Here is a 19,392-nt window from a genome sequence, read left to right on the forward strand (position 1 = left end):
CATAAAAAAGAATTAAAAACACTTACATAGATACAGAATTAGTATTACCAGTGTGTAATGTGCACCCTTATTTTTCCCCGCACAAATTTGGGCAAAAAGTGCGCATTATAGATGGCAAAATATAGTATCTATGAACAGTATCAAGCCAGATAACATTACAGCCCAAAGCCTGGCACAAAGCATTTGACAGGATGTGTACAACCTTGAGCAAGACATTTACTCCTAAGCTTCGGTCTTTTCCGTGGGTTGTTTTGAGTTTCAACATGGAATATGGTGAGACAAAGTGCTGTGTACCAAAGTAATATTAAGGTATTTTCTCAACTCTGTCATACAAGTAAATGGTCGGGGCACTACGCATTTGGAGAGGAACACCCAACTAGAGGTACACTTAGGTTTCCAACTTGGGAAATTAAAAAATATGGAAAAGTCTGCTGTTAGAATTGAGGGACCACGGAATTGCATGGGCTTCATCTGTTATGTCCACAAATGTCCCTTCTTTACATTTCAATGATTTCTCTTTTGCCCAGCGTTTCTTGTTACCAACCTCCTTCCTGACAGCTGTCAGAATGTTCCATATTGGACTTCTGAGCCCAATTTTCAGGCTCCCGCTGAGGCAGAACAGAGGCTGTGCTGGGATGGGCTTTCTCACGCAGAACTTCTCTTCTGTGCTGTTATTGGCTGCTGCTCTTCCAGGACCCGCCCACAACTACCTCAGTCCTGATTGGACGCCAATGTCCTTTTGTTATGGCAGGAGGTGGATCCTTGAGCTTGGAGAGAGGACGATTGGGGCGCCGGGCGGTTAATGCGCAAGCGTACCTTCTTGAGTGGGGATTGGCGGGACGGGGCGGGACCCCCGGCTCTGCGCACGCTCTGTGGGCGGAGGGGGTGGAGCTGCCGATGTCAATTGCTCCAGGAGTCCCGGCCTGAGGCATCCTCCAGATACCTGCCCCTCCCGTCCCCTCGAACGGCAGGTGAGGGCAGCCTAGGGCAGCAGAGGGCCTGGCCCCGGGCCACCGGAGTTGCGGCCTCCGTACAGCCGAAGGCCCAGGGGGCGGGGCGGGCTGGACGCAGCTCGGAGCCCTGGGGGCCCTGGAGGAGCGGCCTCGGGCCTGGGCGTCACAGAGAGGGCTGAGACCTGGGCAGAGCCCATGCTCAGCCTCTTTTTCTCATTTTCTCTACTGGGCCCAGAGCTTCGTTGGGGGTGGCGGGGGGCAGGGTGGGTGTTGTCTGGGACGCGGATGTCCTGCCGCTCCTCCCGCCGCTCCCAAGTCGGAGGCCGCTGTCCAGCATCCCGGCTCTTAAATGCGGCTGCGGGAGGGGCGTTTGGGTGCGAGGGGACTTGGCCCCTCTGGGCTTAGCTGTGGTTGCTCTGCCAAGCCCAGGAGGTGGGGGGGAGAAGAGGCCGAGGGCAGAATGGGGGCGAGGGCAAGTGAGAGGTAAAGGACTGGCCACATGTTTTTAGGCACTGAAAGCAGCTCCGGGGTTGGTTTCTTCGTTTTCTTCTCTGAAGGGTCCAGCTGAACAAGTTCTGGGGAGTTAGGATTGGAACCGAGAAAGAGGATACATTCCGGAAGGGCAAGGCTTTTGTTGTGCAGTGTATCCATTCTGATACTATGACGTAACAATGTTAAGGACGTGCTATGCTTCGGTCCCCACACTGTATCCGTACCTGAGAATCCACAGCTGTCTCTGTGGGTTCTGGGCGTGACCTCATGAAGCTCAATGGCCGTTTTCTGGGGATCTGGCTCCGCGTTCAGATCCCCGTTTGGCCAAACATTCCCTCAAATTTGTGGGTTTATGTAATCAGAACAAGTTAGAATTTGAGCGGATCGGAACCAACCAACCGTGCTGACCGTTGATGCAGCTTGAAGGGAATGAAATTTATTTTCAGTTGCTTAGTGGGAATATTAAAGGAATTTGATATCAAGAGTTGCAAAATGTTTGGCAAAATTAGATCAGGGCTATATTAAAGTTCTTCCATTGCATAATGAAGAAAGAGATTTTATAGTTAGATCTAGGTTCGAATAATTGATACAGACGTTGAGTCTGAAATCTAAAGCAAAATGCATAGACTTTCTGATATATTTTGTAAATCTTGCACATGCTACAAACTCCAAATCTGTAAATTGCAGTGGTGTTCTGTTGGTTTGATGAATAATATATGTGAGGCATTTAGTACATGAATACACAATGACATTAGTTTTTCCGTAACTGCTAGTATTGATCATTATCTTTAAAAAACAATTTTATAATGTAAGTGGTATTTAATTATGTATTGTTTTTATAACAGAAAAACTCAGTGTCGTCTCTCGTTTACTTTTCTGTATCACCATTTATAGATACCCTTTGCTGACCCATTGGGTGTTTATTCTTAGAAACAGTAAAGCATATGAGAGGGTACTTACTGGACCACAAAACTTCCTTTTGAAAATCTTGTATTTCTGTGTGTGTCTATGTTTCTGATTTTTTCTTATTGCAGACCAGTCATCAAGGATTTTGTATCCGAGGCCCGGAAGTTTGTTACCCAAGATGATGAATGCCGACATGGATGGTGCGTTCTCTTCCTTTTGTATGTTCCTGGTTTTGTGGGGGCTTTTGCTTTGTAGAGCAATGGAAAGAACAGAGAAGAATATTTAGAGTTTTGGATTTGGCTAATTTAGTTATTTATATCCCTTCTAGTCCTGGAAAGGATTTAAGTGAGCTTCAGTTCCTTACTGTGAAATGAAATGCTGACCAACCTCTGTGCTTGGTGTTCTCATCTTCAGTTGGGGACAGAACTTGCTACTTCACAGGCTCTGGGAGAAGTCAAGTTAGACAACATAAAACCGTTCGCAGATCTGTGAGTGCTGCACGACACAAATGGTACCTAATGTTAATAGTAAATTTGAACCTTTTCATTACAGCAGTTGATGCTGAAAATCAGGTGGAACTGGAGGAAAAAACACGACTTATTAATCAAGTGTTGGAACTCCAACACACACTTGAAGGTTAGCTTGCATTTTGTAGTTTTCTTGAACAACATCAATTGACATTGTAAGCTTTTGTGATGTTACTTTTTTTTTAGTGTGCATGATTTTAAAAAGTATACATTTCAAGTCCATTTCAATATTTTTTCCCCTCCTGCCTGTAGCTTTGGCTGATGATTTTAAGATACAGATATTGTTCAATAAGAAAGTCAAATAGCGTTCTTAAGCCTCCGTCTTTATGGCCTAACTGATGCTGTTTAGTACATGAGAGCCCCCCCACATTGTATTCCTGAGTCCGCTTGAACTCACAGCCCCGTGTTAGCCGCAGACAGTAAAAGTGAATTGATCTGAGTCTTATTTTCCAGACGCAGTGCATAAAATCATGCTAACACTGAAACAGCTCTTGGTTTTTAATGAAAGTAAGAGGTTGTGGGGCTTTTTTTTGATACTGGATTGAGCAGGTCATGTCACTCCAGTGGCGCCCCAGTTCACAGTGAATGTCACAGTTAATAAAAGCTGCTCTGGAAGGCTGTTCTTCCCTTTTACCTTCCAGAGCCAGGTCACACACACGGCCTCACACCTTCTACCTCAGACACTCTGCCCAGCCCCCACCCCTCACCCCCCACCGTGTTCTTTTAATAAGGTTCTTAGTTGGTTCTTAGTTGCTGTCCCCTTCTGCTGGAATCTTTTCCGGGTAGTTATTTGCGTATCTGTAGGCTCATTCCCTAACTCTATATTTCTGGTCCAACCACCTTGTCAAAATAGCTGTCCCTGACTGTACTGCATAAAAGGCCAACTTCCCTTTTGCTTCCTATGACCCTAACTCTTGTTGCCTTCTCCCCGACCCCCGAGTGGGGCCCCCCTGTGCACACGTGCCCACGTGCACGGTAGAACGTAAGGTCTGTGAGGGCAGGGGCCTTCTTTTTCCCTGCTGTTGCCTCTGGAACGGTGCCTGGCTCCAGAGGGCACCCAATACTCCGCTGTTACATGAATGAATGGAGGGGATATTTTATTTGATCATTAGAAACTGCATCTTTTGAATTTCTTGCTAATGTAAAACTATAAAATGTTCAATTGCTTGGAAGAAACTGACTTTCTGTATCCAGTATATGAGTTCAGTTGTGTTCAGGTACCACATTTTCTTAAACATTTCTAGTGAAGATGTTATAGTTTTACATTGTAAGCCATGAGCTCAACTTCACATTAAAAAACGAAGTCCATAATTTTTTAAATAACCATTTTAAGAATTAAGTTGTCAACATAAACCCTATTTACAAAGAACGACATTGAGCCTACTGTGAAATCTCGTTTCAGGAATTTGGCTATCGACTTGCACTGTTCACTTTACCTTAACTTCCAAAGTGATCTGAATTTGAACACCGCAAGTTTAAGAATTATGTTCTCTCTCTTAAGAATAAATGTTAAGCATTTTATACTGTGGAATCACTGCCATCATTTTATTGATAATGGGCTTTCTTATTTTTAATGTAGATCTCTCTGCAAGAGTAGATGCAGTTAAGGAAGAAAATCTGAAGCTAAAATCAGAAAACCAAGTTCTTGGACAATATATAGAAAACCTCATGTCGGCTTCTAGTGTTTTTCAGACAACTGACACGAAAAGCAAAAGAAAGTAAGGGACTGATGTCCCTTCTGTCTTACGGAATTGCTGCTGATCTTTTGTTTCTTTAAAACTTGATAGATTCTAGAAGTTATAGTACCTTTGTTTGTGGCTTCATTGACTATTTATAAAGGTAATGTCAGATCTAGGCAAAATGAAGAGTGTAAGAGAGGACTTCCATGAGTTTGCATATTATGTTAGTTTATGAAAACGTGAAAATGTAGACTTTATAATTAGAAATGCATATATTTATGAAACTTGATAAGGTTTTATTGAATTTGCTTTTGATCTGTAGGTTTAGCACCGTGTTTTATTATAGGCAGAGTAGGACATACAAGAAAATAACATGTTGTGAAAAAGTGACCAAAATCATGTACTAAATGCACAGCTTTTTGTACCCTGTCTACCATCTTGTGCCTCTTCTGCATTTGCTTCTTCCTCCCCATTTCCCTTCCCCTGGAGGAAAAAATTGGTTTCACATCTGTAAGAGTAATTTTAGTAGTCAATCATTTATGAGAGTAACCTGAACTCTACTGGTGAAACTCAACAGGGCTCGTCGTTTGTCACTCGGCCATGGGCCCACATAATGGCATTTCAGTCAGTGACAGACTGTGGCTGTGATGGGCAGTGCACCTACTGTGTGGCCCAGTGTGCATAGTGGGCACACTGCCCAGCTTTGTCTAAGGGCACTCCGTGATGTTTGCACAACTAAATTCCTCAACGACGCTTTTCTCAGAACTCATCCCGTCCGTCATTTGGCAGTGCATGACCGTGTTTAGTGCTGGGACTGAGGCAGGACTGCTGGTTTCTCTTTTCTCAATGGAAAACAGAGGCTATAAAAATGAAGATTTTTTTCCTTGAAGCTGAATTGTCAAATTGGGGAAATTGTTGAAAACTTCCCTCTTACACAAAATAACTTAGCTATCTGAGAAGGTGAGCTCTGGTTGTGCATATGTTTGAAGTACAGTGTTTTGAGGAAAAACAGAAATAAGATGGAGAGAGCACTTGGTAAATAGTAGTAACCAACTCCACATGTTTTTGCTCCACACCTGTGTTATCTCTGGCACAGATTAGATCTTTAGGGGAAATGTCTATGAAAGTGGATTAAGTTTGACTAACCTTGTAATAAACCACATCTAGAGCGTTTGGTCTCAAAGTATATTTATAATATTCAGCAGATCAATTTTTGCAGAGTCCTTTGAGTGTATTAGTATCAAAATCATGAATAAAACCGGGAGAGTTTTACATGTTATACTAATTAAAAATGTTCTCAGTATTTTATCTCACTACTTCTCCCAGTTTTCTGTAAGTGCAACTACTTGGTTTGTAGAGTTACTGTCATTCTTTAACAATTTTTTAAAATTAGTTTGTAGATTCCACTTGCTAAGGAAATTAATATCAGAAGCAATGTTAAAATGTTAAATACTCAATAGAAAAGAGATTCAGTAACATAGCTTATAGTTATTAGGCTTGGGCTACTTTTAATCATGTAATAATATTTGTATCGATGTACAATTTGATGAATGACTTTAGCTGTATGAATATATAATCATACTGCAAAGTATTTTGCATCCCTTTTGTGACCTAATTTACAAATGTTAAAAATTGTGTTGCAGTTTTGCTTTGCTGTTTAATAAAAAGCTGTTTCAGAAATGGTGTTGTGTTTTGGCACCGTGGGGTGGCATAGCAGGGTGCCTAGGGTTGTTGGAAGCCTGTCTTCCTTAAGTACCCATTACTGGGCGTTTAGGGGAATAGTAATCTTAGTAAGACAAATGTCACAGGATGATTATACATTAATTGAAAAAATAAAAGGAATTCAAAGAAAAATCCAAGATTTCCAGGGGAAAGGTATTGTTCGTTTTAGGTTAGGCTAATCTCCCATAACAAGATATGTGATAGAAAGATAAATAATATAAAGTAATATAAACACTTCTCTCCTAACTAATGGTTCTGAGGTGAGTGCTACAAGCTAACAGAAACTTGAAGATGTTCTGGCATTTTTAACCATAATTTCCAAGTCACACTAATTATCACTATTTTATTAAAAGATTTTTTAAAATTTATTTTTAGAGACGGAGAGAAACACCAATGGGTGGCTGCCTCTCAAGTGTCCCCAATCAGGGACCTGGCCTCCGACCCAGGCATATGCCCTGACTGGGAATCGAACCAGCGACCCTTTGGTTTGCAGGCCGGCCCCTCAATCCACTGAGGCACACCAGCCAAGGCTAATTAGCACCATTCTAATTTGCAGAAAAAGTACATGGGGTATACATGCAAAGTTTTCAAAAAAGGCTACTAATTCTAATAACATGTCTTTCTAGAGAAATAATCAATGGAAGCTAGGCTGTCTTTTAAAAAAATCAAGAAAAAGGAAGCTAGTTTAACTGGTCAAGTTAAAAAGTCTCTTAAAAGGCCAACTAAAATAAAAGCAAAATATATTTATTTTTCTCCTTTATTAGAGAAAAGGACAAAATGTAAGTCATTTTGAAGTCAGATTAGGGTGGTGGAAGGAAAAAGCCATCGTGTTATTAGGAAGACTATGTCCATTGCACGGCTCCAGTACGGGAAGCAGCAGTAAGTTGGCAAAACTGGTCGTTCAGATTCTACCACTGCAAACTGTCAGAGTTGAACCAAATGTTAATGTTAAAATGAATCGGCAACCAAGAAAGTAAGAAAAGCTTCAGGGAAAAAATGTTCACATAGAGGATACTTGTCAGACAAGGTTTCAGTAATCAAAGATTTATCTCCCGATGTAGTTTACTTTCAGAAACATTCTCATCTAGAATCATTCAGTATGTCTAGTTCATTTGGACATTCCAAATACAAAGAAAGAAAGGGGACCTTTGCAAGATGTGTTGGGTTAGTATTAAATAAATACAACATATAGTTAACTGACTACGTATTAAGATCGCCACCACCAATTTATGAAAGTTCGGAATACAGCAATAAAATAAAAAACTCGTTTTCGTTTTCAGTTCACTCTCTGAAATAAGAGTATGTTTGGCTTCCTTTAGTAGAAGGAGAGTCTAGAGACTCATTTTCCTTACACACGCGCTCTAAATGTACTACTGGGGAGGGGGTCGTACGGGAACTTAGTCGGTGCTTGCCCAACAATGGGGTGTGTACGTCCATGAGGGAATCCAAAATGGTACCCAGTGAGTATGAAGTTCTCTGCATAGTATGAGAGTGGTTTTGTGGTCTCAGAGGTTTAGATCACCTTCCCAAGGACCTGACCTGTTACCCAAACGTAAGAACTTAGAACATTTTCAGTGGGTCACCACAGCTCCATTTTACCGCCACACTGTGACTGTTGGTAACTCCGGTACTTTACAAAGAGGAGCCAGAGATGACTGACAGTAGCCGGTATCTGCCTCAGAGGCAGCTTGGAAACTAGATGAGAGAATTGACTTAAAGTAGATCTGAATTTGCCAGGAAAAAAAACCAAGACAAAAATACAAAGCATGATATCTATTAGCCATTATAATTTCTTAATGATCAGGAAAATAATGTAAAGCCTCCCAGTAATAACTTACCTATTAAAAAGGAAATGAAGACGAAAATATTTAAATGATATTCTCAAGAGCAATGTACACATACGCAATGAGTAGGGTAAATGTTTTTGGCATTAAATAAAAGCTTGAAAAACTTGTTTTGATGAACCATTTTCTTTGTATTCAAATGTAAAATATGCTGCACTATTAACCAGTGATTCTGTGAATGACACTCAGACATTTCTGTTTTGTTAACTTGTCTGCCAACAAAACACCTCCTTAAAGGAATCTGTAATTTCAGGGAACGGACTGTAACTGTCATTGCACACCAACTAGGTAAACGTGGTCACATACAACACCTTGTTGATAGAACAACCACACAGAAACTTGACTGCACTTAGCTCTGTACGACAGAACACACTCGTTTTTATTGTGGAACCACCAGTTATACCGCAGTGCAGCCGTTTGAGAGGGAATCCCAATAACTGGTTTTTCCAGTAGCAGGGAAGCTTCTGCGTATTATTGTGCTCTGTACAAACCGAAACTTTCTCCAAACTATTAAAACTGTGTAACTTCTAATGATATTAATCTCATAAACCTCATATGTAACGTGCCACTTTCTTTTTATTCTAAATTCGAAGACCAGGTAACTTCAAAGGTTTTTCCCCTGAAAAGACTGAACGGAGGTCTGAAAGAACAGCATACTAGATGTGGAGACAGGATGTGCGGGTGGATTCAAGTTCAGCTCTGGCACCCTGATCTTAGGAGTGCCGCGTGTGCGTCAGGAAGCAGAAACACTTAAATACGGTTACTCCTTCCGCGCTCTCCTCCTGCGTACTGTCTTCACCGGCCCGTCTCCAGATCCTGTGCCCTCGTCCGCCTCCTTCATCTAGAGAAAGGGAATTGTGAAAACGTTCATTTTCACAGTGTGTAAATTCATAGTAGTAAAAAACGTTATTTCCTATTCCCTAAAATACATGTTCTAACAATCAAATGCTATATCATATGTGTCCCGTTACTTCATGCGTTGACTTCATGTGTATATAAATTGATGCTTTAATTTATTGATCTCTTGGCATGATTACTTTTTAGAAGAACTCTGCCTATGAAATATGTATCTGACAAGGAATATTGCTAACAACTCAATTCATGGTTTTATGATTTAGAACTTAATCTCAATGTAATAATGGAAGTTTCTATGATATTTTCATTGTGGGATATTAAGCACTAACTAGTCATCGCATGACTTCTTTAAGCAATGGACTGCTGCAGTGGTTTTACAGACACTTTTTCAGAGTTTCTGGCACACGGTACTTTCAGAGAACTAAGGAGAGAGGAGAGGGAAACATCACATTTGTCGTTTGGGTTTTCCTTTCTTTTAATTCTTATTTGTCTAGAATAAGCATTTACACATAAACTAAACTTGTGTAACAATATAAAATAATGAAGTTATTATATATTATTATACAAAAGAGTTATACTTATTTCTCAAAGTTATAGTATACAAAATTGGCTTGTTTTAGCTCACTAACAAAGGTATACAAGGAACCTAAAAGCCTGGAAGATGGAAATGAGAGAGTTTTAAAGGTGCACAAAGTGTTTGCGAGGCAAATGTGACTAGCATACACATTCAAGTGAACCACTGCGAGCATTATTATTTGGAGAATACCCACAGCTGAAACAAGGACTGTGTAAAACTCTGCTCTGGAAGGAACCCTCCTCGTTCAGCGCCCGCTGTACACGGCTCCTCCTCCTCGTACTAGCCGAAGCTCCCCAAGCCCCTCCGCACCCTCACGTGGCAGTTACGACCACTCACTAACCAGGTGTACGTTCTGAATGAGTTTAGAAAATAAGTAATAACAACAACAACAAAACCCATGTTGATTTGGGAGATTTCTTCACATGGACAACATGGAAAGCATATTTCCCCCTGTGCGCCAGGCCAGGCCTGTGCTCACTGCCACCCCCACTAAGCCGAGGCAATGAGAGTGCTGACCCCGGGAGGGGAGAGAGGGGAGCAGGGCAGGTCCGCAGCTCTTCCAGGGCAGGGGGGTGGGAGGGCAGGCTTTCCGTGAAGCTGGACCAAACCAGAAGGCTCTGGTTCTCGATGATACCAGGATGGACATTTCTGATCCACAGTAACTGGCTCGACAAAGGCACTGTGGGAGGTTCTGTTACACACCAGGACATACAAAGGGGTGGACCTAGCCAGTTAATGGGAAAAGCAGTTTATACTAAAGGTTTGAGAAAAAACACCACAACAGGCACACAGTACTCAACTACCCAACCCGTGAAATATTTCAGAATGTGAAATGTAAGTTACTGAGTCAATGAGAATGTTTTTACGATGGCTGTTAGGAAAACTGTTTGTAATAAACACAATTACCTTGTAAATATTCAAATGGTATTTATTACACCTTTCAACAGAACACTTTAATGACAAAGTCTTAATTTTTTACAGATGCAACTCTCTCTTTATACTGTTTCATTACTTTATAGTGTTTATCAAGTGTGGAGGCTCATAGAGATACGGCCAAAAAATCCCTTCACAAAGCAGACTGCTGCTTTTATTGAAATAAGTTTTTGGCCAACGATCAGACACAGAAAGGGGTTTATTTTCTGTTAAGAACTGCTTACCTCATCCTCTGATCCAGACTTGTTTGATTTATTCCCTTCTTCTTGCCCTTCTATGATTTCGATTTCTTCTTCACTCTTTTCCTCAGGTTCGCCTTCTTCGTCTGGAACACAGATTTCATTAAAGGCAAAGACTTGATGAATTAGAGTTTCACTACTGACAAGTATTGAATACAGTAAGGGGGATTTATTTAAATTCCAATGTTTAAAAGCAATTTCTTCTATTAGAAATTTTTTTAAAAATTGATTATGAATACTCATTATTTTACCACATTTTATAAATAAATCACATTTGAAGAAAGGGACAAGTTTAGAGAATTCTTAAGCATTCAGTCTGTATGTAACATGAAAATCAAAGAATCTGTAAGCGTGTTCACAAGGTCTGTTCAGAAGGTATCCGGCCATGTGCTATGAAAAAGAGACTGAAGATATGAGGTACAAGAAACACGGTACACAGGACAGTGACGCCTCGGTCCCTTCAAAGGAGGCATCTTAGGACCTCACACAGTTCACCCAATCGCTCTCAGCTGCCCTGTTGTATTTTCCTGAAACCTCTTCCCTTTCAAAGGTGAATTTAGTTTTGGGAAAAGCCAGAAGTCACAGGGCGCCAAATCTGGGCTGTAGGGGGCTGAGTCATCTGGGTGATTTGTTATTTTGCCAAAAAACTCTGCATGAGATGTGATGTGTGAGCGGATGCACTGTGCTGATGAAGGTGCCAATCACCAGTTGCCCATAGGAGTGGCCTTCTGAATCATCCCAATAATTTCCACAGAGAAAGGTTCAAGTTTAATGCAGATTCATTCTCTACTCCCTCAGTCATTTAGAATGTGACGGCCACACAGGACACATGCTCACTCAATGGTGTCTACTGCACCCACTGACCAGCACAGTGAGGTCCTCATGTGCATTCTAGTCCACTCTCCTTGGCTGCCAGGTTACATCGATGCTGTGTAAACCGTTCTCTCGTTATATTAACAAGGGCTGGACTTTTTCCAGACAGATCTTGCCTACATGTACAAATACATATGTAAATATACATATGTATGTGTGGTTTTTAAATCAACTGTTTCACCAACTCAACTTAAAAACAGTGTTCAAGTTGTAAAGAGCTCAGTCTGGATCTCGGATCTTGGCGTGGGACACCTGGCAGGCACTACCAGTCTCACACCTTCCTAGACGTGCGTGAGGGGGTCTTGGAGGAGAGTCACCTGAGGCCTCCGTTCTTCGTTTCTAACACCCTCGGGAGTTTAGCACAGGAGGGAAGGGGCCACAGGATCCCACAATCCTTTCAGGAGAGCCAGCCACTTATTTGATAGGACACTGCTCTCCAGTAAACAGCAGCCATGGGAAGACTTGGTATCCTACAGTCACCTGCCTTATGCCCATTTCCAACATGCAGGGGCTGCTCCTCGCATCCACAGCCTCGGAAGCAAGAAAAGCCCCTGCAGAAACCTAGGCTTGTATGCAACTGAACAGTATTTAAGCATCTTTGTTCCTAGAAGACAGAAACTCTGAATAGGGTGATGGCTGCTCAGGATCCAACACCCTGGCAGAGGCGACTACTCCTCTTTGCGACAGTCAGCATCCGTGGGGGTCCAGATGCTATACCTGTGACAGCAAGTGCAAGAGCTAGTGTTTACCAGGCGACCTCCTGTTCTTACGAGCTTTGCCCAGGGTCTCTGTTACAAATCACTATCACGGTCTTACCTTTCTCAACAACTTCACCATCGCTTTGCTTCTTTTCCTCTCCCAAGTCGACTGGCTTCTCCAGGGCTGCCTTCTCTTCAGTCACTTCTTGCTCTAGTGCCCCCTTTGTTTGTGGTTTACATATGTCGGTCTTTTTATACGCCGCATTTTCATATTTTTTCTGTGGTAGTATGTAACATAAACTATCTTTACTAAAATCAAAGCACTATTTGTTAAAACGTTTTTTTCAATAACTGACATTATACACAATGAAAAATTATGCAAAATTTAGCTTATTTCTTTTGAGAACAACTTGCTCAATTCAGAGAACTCTTAAACACTAAAAGTTGTTTTTTTTTTTTTTAAGTTGAAGGAAGTTCACTTTACTTACCTTCACTTTCCTTGGCCAACAAAACGAAGTAATCAGTGCCACCGGGAGCCCCACTACCACGAGATAGAGGAGCCACAGCCAAGGGTGTTCCTCAGCAGCCACCTTTAGCTGCGCAAATATGCCGGGCTGCCAACAAAACACACAGTGAGATGCAGCTCCGATCTGACCGACCTTCATCAGGAAATACAGCCCTACCCAGAAAACCTACTTATCCTGGCATTTTATATTAAGGAGTATGAACTTGTTCAGCTAAAAAATACTTCATTTTCCTATCTTCACTTTGTGAAGTTTAAGCTTTTTAATTATTAGCATGCATTGCTGTTGGAGACTTTGTAGGTGGAAACCACTAACCTACTAGCAAGAATAATGACAATCTTCTTTTTTGGCAAATTCCAGGATATGATTAGTGTTAAATTTTTTTTTTAATTTTATTTATTGATTTTAGAGAGAGAGAGAGGAAGGAAGGAAGAGAGAGAAGCATCACTTTGTGTTCCACTTATTTATGCATTTATTGACTGATTCTTGTATCTACCCTGACTAGGGATCGAACCCAAAACCTCGGCATATTGGGAAGACGATCTGACCAACTGCACTACCCGGCTGGGACACAAGTGGTCCTTATGGATACATGCAAGGTGGTGCAAAAGCAGGTTTACCATTGTGAGTATGTGAAACACAAAGTTTATTCTTGAATTATTACTTATTAATTATTGTATTACTTTCTGTATGACAACTGTGAACCTACTTTGCCCCACCCGTATCATCTGGTTCGTTTAGAAGTATACAACTCTCTGGTAACTTACTCTGCACTTTTAAAGGATTATTAGTAAAATCAACTTGAGAATTATTACGAACACTTCAGCCTGGAACTGACAAGGTGACAAAGACTTGTAGACAAAGACCACAAATACAAATATTAAGTAGTTTCATGTCTATAAACAGCAGATAATAATTCCTTGTAGCTATCATAATTTAAAGAATGAAATGAAGACTTACAAATACATACATAGTTCATTGTATAATTTATAATAAAGTATCATAATACAGTACAACTAAATATTCTGTTTACATAAATTTAAGGACATTTCTTGGACACTTAGTAGTTATCACATGCTTATTTACCCTTTCAAGGGTAACTCGTGTACCTAATCGGGACCAAGTCCTATTGTTACTACGTGGTCAGCGCCGTACCTCGTTAGCTGTCGCTATCATTCTTTTCATGCCCCAGCCGTCTGTGGCCCAGCGATCTGCTACTTCCTTTTCTGAGCAGATAATAAAATTATCAAAGTAGATATCAGAAGTCATAGACCAAAGCTCTAAACCAAGAGCAGAGAAAGAAGTCAGAAGAAATGGATGATCATCTTCAAAATAATCTGGATTAGGAATTTTTCGAGGACTCCAGACTCCCTGGAAGACAAATAATTTGAAAACATTTTCAAATAAAATCATTTCATTATAAATGTTAATTAAGAAGTACAATAGTTGTTGAATGAAATCACTGCAGTAACTGGAGGAAAAAAAGCTTTGGTATTAATTCATTAGTAAACCACTGGAAACGAAATATTTTTCTTATTCTGTACAATACATGATGTTCTTATAAATAATACTGACTTCAAACTGTAAAAAAAAAAGGCAAAATGGAAATCCAATACACACAGAAATTTGAGTAATTAAGTTTCACAAGTGATATATTTTAGACAAGTTTTTTATGTTAGTAAAGTGATTTAAGGTAAGACATTATGAAAATTGACCAAGTGGAGCCACTCCTTTTAACACAGGCCCATGACAGGCCTCCTTGATCAGTCGGGGCTGAACCTCAGACCGAGCACCCACCACAGAAGTCCCGTGAGCCCTGACATGACTAAATGCAGCCCAACCGCACGAACCCCACAGTGCGAGCACCCACTGGCTCGCTCTGCCGTCACATAGCCCTGCCCTGTGCCAGGCGCCGTGCCAGAGCGGGGGCACAGTGACAGACACGGCTCTGGGATGACGGAGTTTGAAGTCTAGGGAAGGAGACAGACCTTAAAGAAGAGAGTTACCAAAATAAACGTCTTGTGATAAATGCTATGGAGAAAACTACAGTGAGCGATCAGAATAGGGAACTGCATGTGTGTAGCACGTGTTAGAAAATGTCAATGAATAACTAGGTAGAAACATGGGGTTAAGTGGATAATGTAGGGACTTCTACAAAAATCTAGATGCACTCAAAACATATCTGATTCATGTTAGAAAAAATCCAAATTTACATAACGCCAGAAAGTAAGCAAAACAGGCAGTCAGTCCTCTTGATCAGAACTTGTTTCTTATATTCAATTCTAAAGTAGAACTTTACTCCACCATGACCATCAGTTATTAGGGAAAAGTACAGTATGCAGTGACTGATCTCCGGTTCTCACATTTATTCTCCAGAGAAATTAAAGAATGCTTTACTCTACAAATATAAAGTAGTTGAAGTCTATCTTCCTTGACTTTTCAAGATAGCCAAGGCACACAATTACAAATCAATTTTCTAAAGTGAATGTTATCAGTAACTAGATACATAATAGAATAGCATAACATTTCTGACTCCACAGCGGGGCTGGAACGAGTGCGTGTTACCTGGTAGTTAGGGTTATCGATCATCGGGGGCCTCCACACGCCCTTGTATTTCGGGTTGTCAATCATGGGAGGACTCCACTCACCACACCCAACCTCGCAGGCTGGATTAGGGATACGAGGCGCCTCCCATTCTCCATCCATGTCTTCATTCCTGAGGGCATCAGAGCAGAGCAGATGTAATAACCTCGACTCTCTCCTCTCAGCCGTGCACACAGGCAGCAAATAGCAAGTGAGAAACAAGATATCGACCTCTGGAGATGCAGAATGCTTACCAGTCCTCAGGTTTTTCAGCGCTAGGGTCGGGAATAAACTTGGGTTCATCTTCAAGCCAGCCATCAGGTTTAACAACACTTAAATCTTCTATTTGGGCAGGTTCATTTTCATCCCTGTGAACACAGAATTTTTCATAAGTTACTCAAATTACTCAAACGCACATCACACACCTCAGAAGGCACCAGAGGTGTTCCCCACACCCCTGGCCCCGTCTCTCACCTCCCGCCGCTCCGCTAGCCGCCCGCGTCTCTGGACGTGGCCCCACTGTGCTCCAGGCATGAGCACACACGTACACTCTTTCCTCAAATACAAGCAGCATTCTGAACAAAGTGTACTACATGTCGTTTTCGTCTCTTAAAAACGCAGTCATTTGCCAACCCCTGCGCACGCACTGGGTGTTGGCTCTGTGTGGAGGCCGCTCTCGGGGCCTGCCCCAGACACACGTGTCTCTGCTTCGTGCCCCCTGGCAGCTGCGCAGGCTTCTGTCTTGTGGACGGAGCATCGTTTCCTTAACCCACCTATTCCTGAGGGACACCTGCTGTTCCCCAAAGCCACTATTACAGACCATGGTTTAACGAATATCCTGGAATATACTAGGAATTAGTAAGAAATTAGCCCTCTCTCAGCTATATGAATTTAAAATATTTTTCCAGTTTCTCATGTATTTTAAATTATACTTGATGGAGGGCATTTTTCTTTTTTTTTTTTTTTTAATCATTGTTCAAGTACAATTGTCTCCATTTTCACCCCACCCATCCCCACCTCCCACCCTTGAACCTACCCCCTCTGGCTCTGTCCATGTGTCCTGTATACACGTTCCTTGATGGCCCTTCCTCTATTTGCCCCCATTACCCCTTACCGCCTGAAGGGGGTTTTTTGCCACATACAAATCATTTATTTTAATGTAGCCAAATTTTGTTAATATTTTCTTTTATGATTTTTCAACTTATTTCCTATTTGGAAAGGTCTTCCCTACTCTAATATTTCTAAACTCTATGTTTAATGTTAGTAATTTTATATTTTCATTTAAAAGTAACAGTAAATTATAAAATGTATAAACATAATCATAGTATGTACTGAATAGAGCTACTAATATAATGTTCATCTTTATAGAAAAATAGAAATTTTAAACAAGAGGCTACATTATGATCTTCCAAACAAAACTTAAGTTAACCAAACAAACTGAAACCACTCTCTGTATGTAAACTCTCACACTTGCCTGATACCAAAGTGGTCTTGAGTTTCTGAGGACTCGGAGTAAGCAGAGTTTAAAATTTAAGGGCGTGTTTCTTTAGCGCTTACACACGTATAAAACAACTTCTAATGTGTATCACCAGTCAGAACGGGGTTTCTATATGCAGTGTCTCTGATTTAAGGGCAAACGTATTTCCCAGCATTACACTGGGACTTTATGGGAAAAAATATAAAGCGATGTTAGAAAACCCACAAGAGGGATAGAGCCCTGCCTTTTCTGATCTTATAAATTCATAAAGTGATACACTAATAAGCGACTTTTTTATTGTTTAAAAAACTGTACTGTTCTTCCTGCCTTGAACACGCTACTTCCCTATTATACTACTTGCCTTGAAGCAAAGGCTGTGAGAGAGTTGTTAACGCTTCTGGTTCTAGGAGCAACGCTCTGTGTTCTGAAGAGGCAGTAACCTCAGTGTTTACACACAAATGAGAACTTGAAGAAATGGGAATAAACACTTTCCAAAATGAAGCACAGAGAGAAAAACTGGTTTAAGAGAATTAGCCAATCCTCAGTGATCTTTGGGATAATATAAAGCATTCTAGCATACATTAAATGGTGCCCCCCCAAAAAGATGGGGAAGATAATATAAATATTTAAAGAAATAGCCCTGGCTAGTGTGGCCCAGTGGATTGAGTGCTGGCCTGCAAATGAAAGAGTTGCTGGTTCGATTCCCAGTCAGGGCAAATCCTGGGGTGCGGGCCAGGTCCCCAAGTAGGGGGGGTGTGCGAGAGACAACCACACAGTGATGTTTCTCTCCCTCTCTCCTTCCTCTAAAAATAAATAAATAAAATCTTTTAAATATATATTCAAAGAAATAATGGCCAAATGTTGCCCAAATTTGATTCAAACTATAAACCCATATTCCAAAAAAGCTCCAAGAACCCAAAGCAAGAATCACACACACACACACACACACAATTGTACCAAGGCACAGCAAAATCAAACTGCTGAAAACTAGTAACAGTTGATTTTAAGACCCAACAGAAAGAAGACACATCAGCAGAGCAGACGAGGACGGGCCAACAGCCGACCTCTCATGGGAAGCGGCTCGAGCCCCAACACACGATGCGGCCGTGGCCCGACAGCCATCGACCTGCATCCGCAGCGAAAGCACCCTTCAAAAGTGAGGGCAAGGGAAAGAGGTTTTCAGACGCATGACAGCTGAGGAAATCGGTGACAGCAGACACGCACTACAATGTGTTAGGAGAAGTGTATCAGGCAGAAGAACTGCTGGAGACGGAAACTCGTACCTACACTATAAAGAACAGAGTACCGGAAATGGTCGCTATACGGGAAACTACAGGGCGCTTTCCTTCCCAGCTGTCTGACCAGGAGACACTGAGTGAGGAACGAGCGTGTGCATGCGTGTGCAGCAGAGTGAACATGTGACAAGAGCACAGGGGCCGGGAGGGGAAATGTCCGCCTAGACGGGAAGAGGCATACGACACTATCTGAAAGCAAACCAGAGTGGAAGCTGAGAAGCCGGCAGAAGAGAAAAAACAGAAGACTAAAATAAAATAAAATTGCTCAGTCCAGAAGAAGTCAGGGAGACTTTTTCATAAAGGATACAGAATACATGGGACAAAGAGAAACAAGACTGAGACTCACGACGGGTTCACATCCAACCACACCGATGATTGCTGTGACCGCAAGGAGCACCCCTGCCGGGGACCGAGGGAGCACCCCCACAGGGGACCGAAGGAGCACCCCTGCAGGGGACTGAGGGAGCACCCCTGCAGGGGACCGACGGAGCACCCCTGCAGGGGACAGGGGCTGGAAACTGAAGCTGCACACAGCCGGCGGGCCTGACTACGTGTCAGGTGACCGTCTACAAAAGACAAGGCCGGAGGGACTCAAGTCGGGTCAGCGGCTGCCCCGGGGGGAGGGGGAGGTGGAGACTGACCACAAAGGGACAGGAAGGCCTTCATGGGATGATGTCATATGCCATATCCTGACTGTGGTGTGGCTATGCCATCGCGTATGTTGGTCGTTTTAGGACTGTGTGGAAACCATAGGGATTTAACTGTATGAAACTATACTCCACGCATCTGACAGAGAAAGTGCAATCACAATTCAGCAAATGTATGAAGGACAATACTTGCTGACCAAATGGATTACTAGGTTAGTACAACATTAGAGAATTAATAAATATAATTTACCACACTAAGAAAATTAAGGAGGAAATCTATATGGTCATCTCAATAGATGCACAAAAAGCATTTAACAAAATCCAACACTCAATCATGGAAAACGAACCTCTTAGTAAGCCAAGAACAGAGTTCCATAAATTCACACTTAGTATTCACACCACTCCGGGAGCCGCTCCTAGATCCCCAGCTCTTAGGAGCTAGATGAGTTAACGTTTCTCGTCTTCGGCTGCTATTTTTAGGTAACTTGTTACACAGCAATAGATAAACTAGTAAGTCAGGTCAAATACAAAAAAAAAGATAACATTCTTAGCGAAACCAAAAGCTACC

General features: G+C 41.8%; 2 protein-coding genes across 7 annotated transcripts in view; one reads left to right on the forward strand and one right to left on the reverse strand.

The window, feature by feature from the left end:
• Positions 1-5,545, forward strand: part of SCOC (short coiled-coil protein) — a 29,739-nt gene extending 24,194 nt beyond the window's left edge. Inside the window, exons 1-4 of one of the 6 annotated variants that reach the window (XM_028519882.2) lie at positions 788-971; positions 2,480-2,551; positions 2,904-2,987; positions 4,458-5,545. In XM_028519882.2, coding sequence (XP_028375683.1) covers positions 803-971; positions 2,480-2,551; positions 2,904-2,987; positions 4,458-4,600 — 468 coding nt within the window. In that variant the 5' untranslated portion in view covers positions 788-802 and the 3' untranslated portion in view covers positions 4,601-5,545. Of the gene's footprint in view, positions 1-787; positions 972-2,479; positions 2,552-2,903; positions 2,988-4,457 lie in introns of those variants that run through there. The other 5 variants (XM_028519883.2, XM_028519885.2, XM_028519886.2 and 2 more) reach the window with 5 other exon arrangements.
• CLGN (calmegin) overlaps positions 5,152-19,392 on the reverse strand; it is a 33,595-nt gene continuing 19,354 nt past the window's right edge. Inside the window, exons 9-15 of the mRNA XM_028519991.2 lie at positions 15,660-15,773; positions 15,388-15,538; positions 13,978-14,193; positions 12,787-12,912; positions 12,417-12,576; positions 10,713-10,813; positions 5,152-8,964 (exon numbers count right to left, since the gene is read on the reverse strand). Coding sequence (XP_028375792.1) covers positions 8,884-8,964; positions 10,713-10,813; positions 12,417-12,576; positions 12,787-12,912; positions 13,978-14,193; positions 15,388-15,538; positions 15,660-15,773 — 949 coding nt within the window. The 3' untranslated portion in view covers positions 5,152-8,883. The remainder of the gene's footprint in view (positions 8,965-10,712; positions 10,814-12,416; positions 12,577-12,786; positions 12,913-13,977; positions 14,194-15,387; positions 15,539-15,659; positions 15,774-19,392) is intronic.

Source organism: Phyllostomus discolor, chromosome 8 (assembly GCF_004126475.2).
Source record: "Phyllostomus discolor isolate MPI-MPIP mPhyDis1 chromosome 8, mPhyDis1.pri.v3, whole genome shotgun sequence".
NCBI classification, from domain to species: Eukaryota; Metazoa; Chordata; class Mammalia; order Chiroptera; family Phyllostomidae; genus Phyllostomus; species Phyllostomus discolor.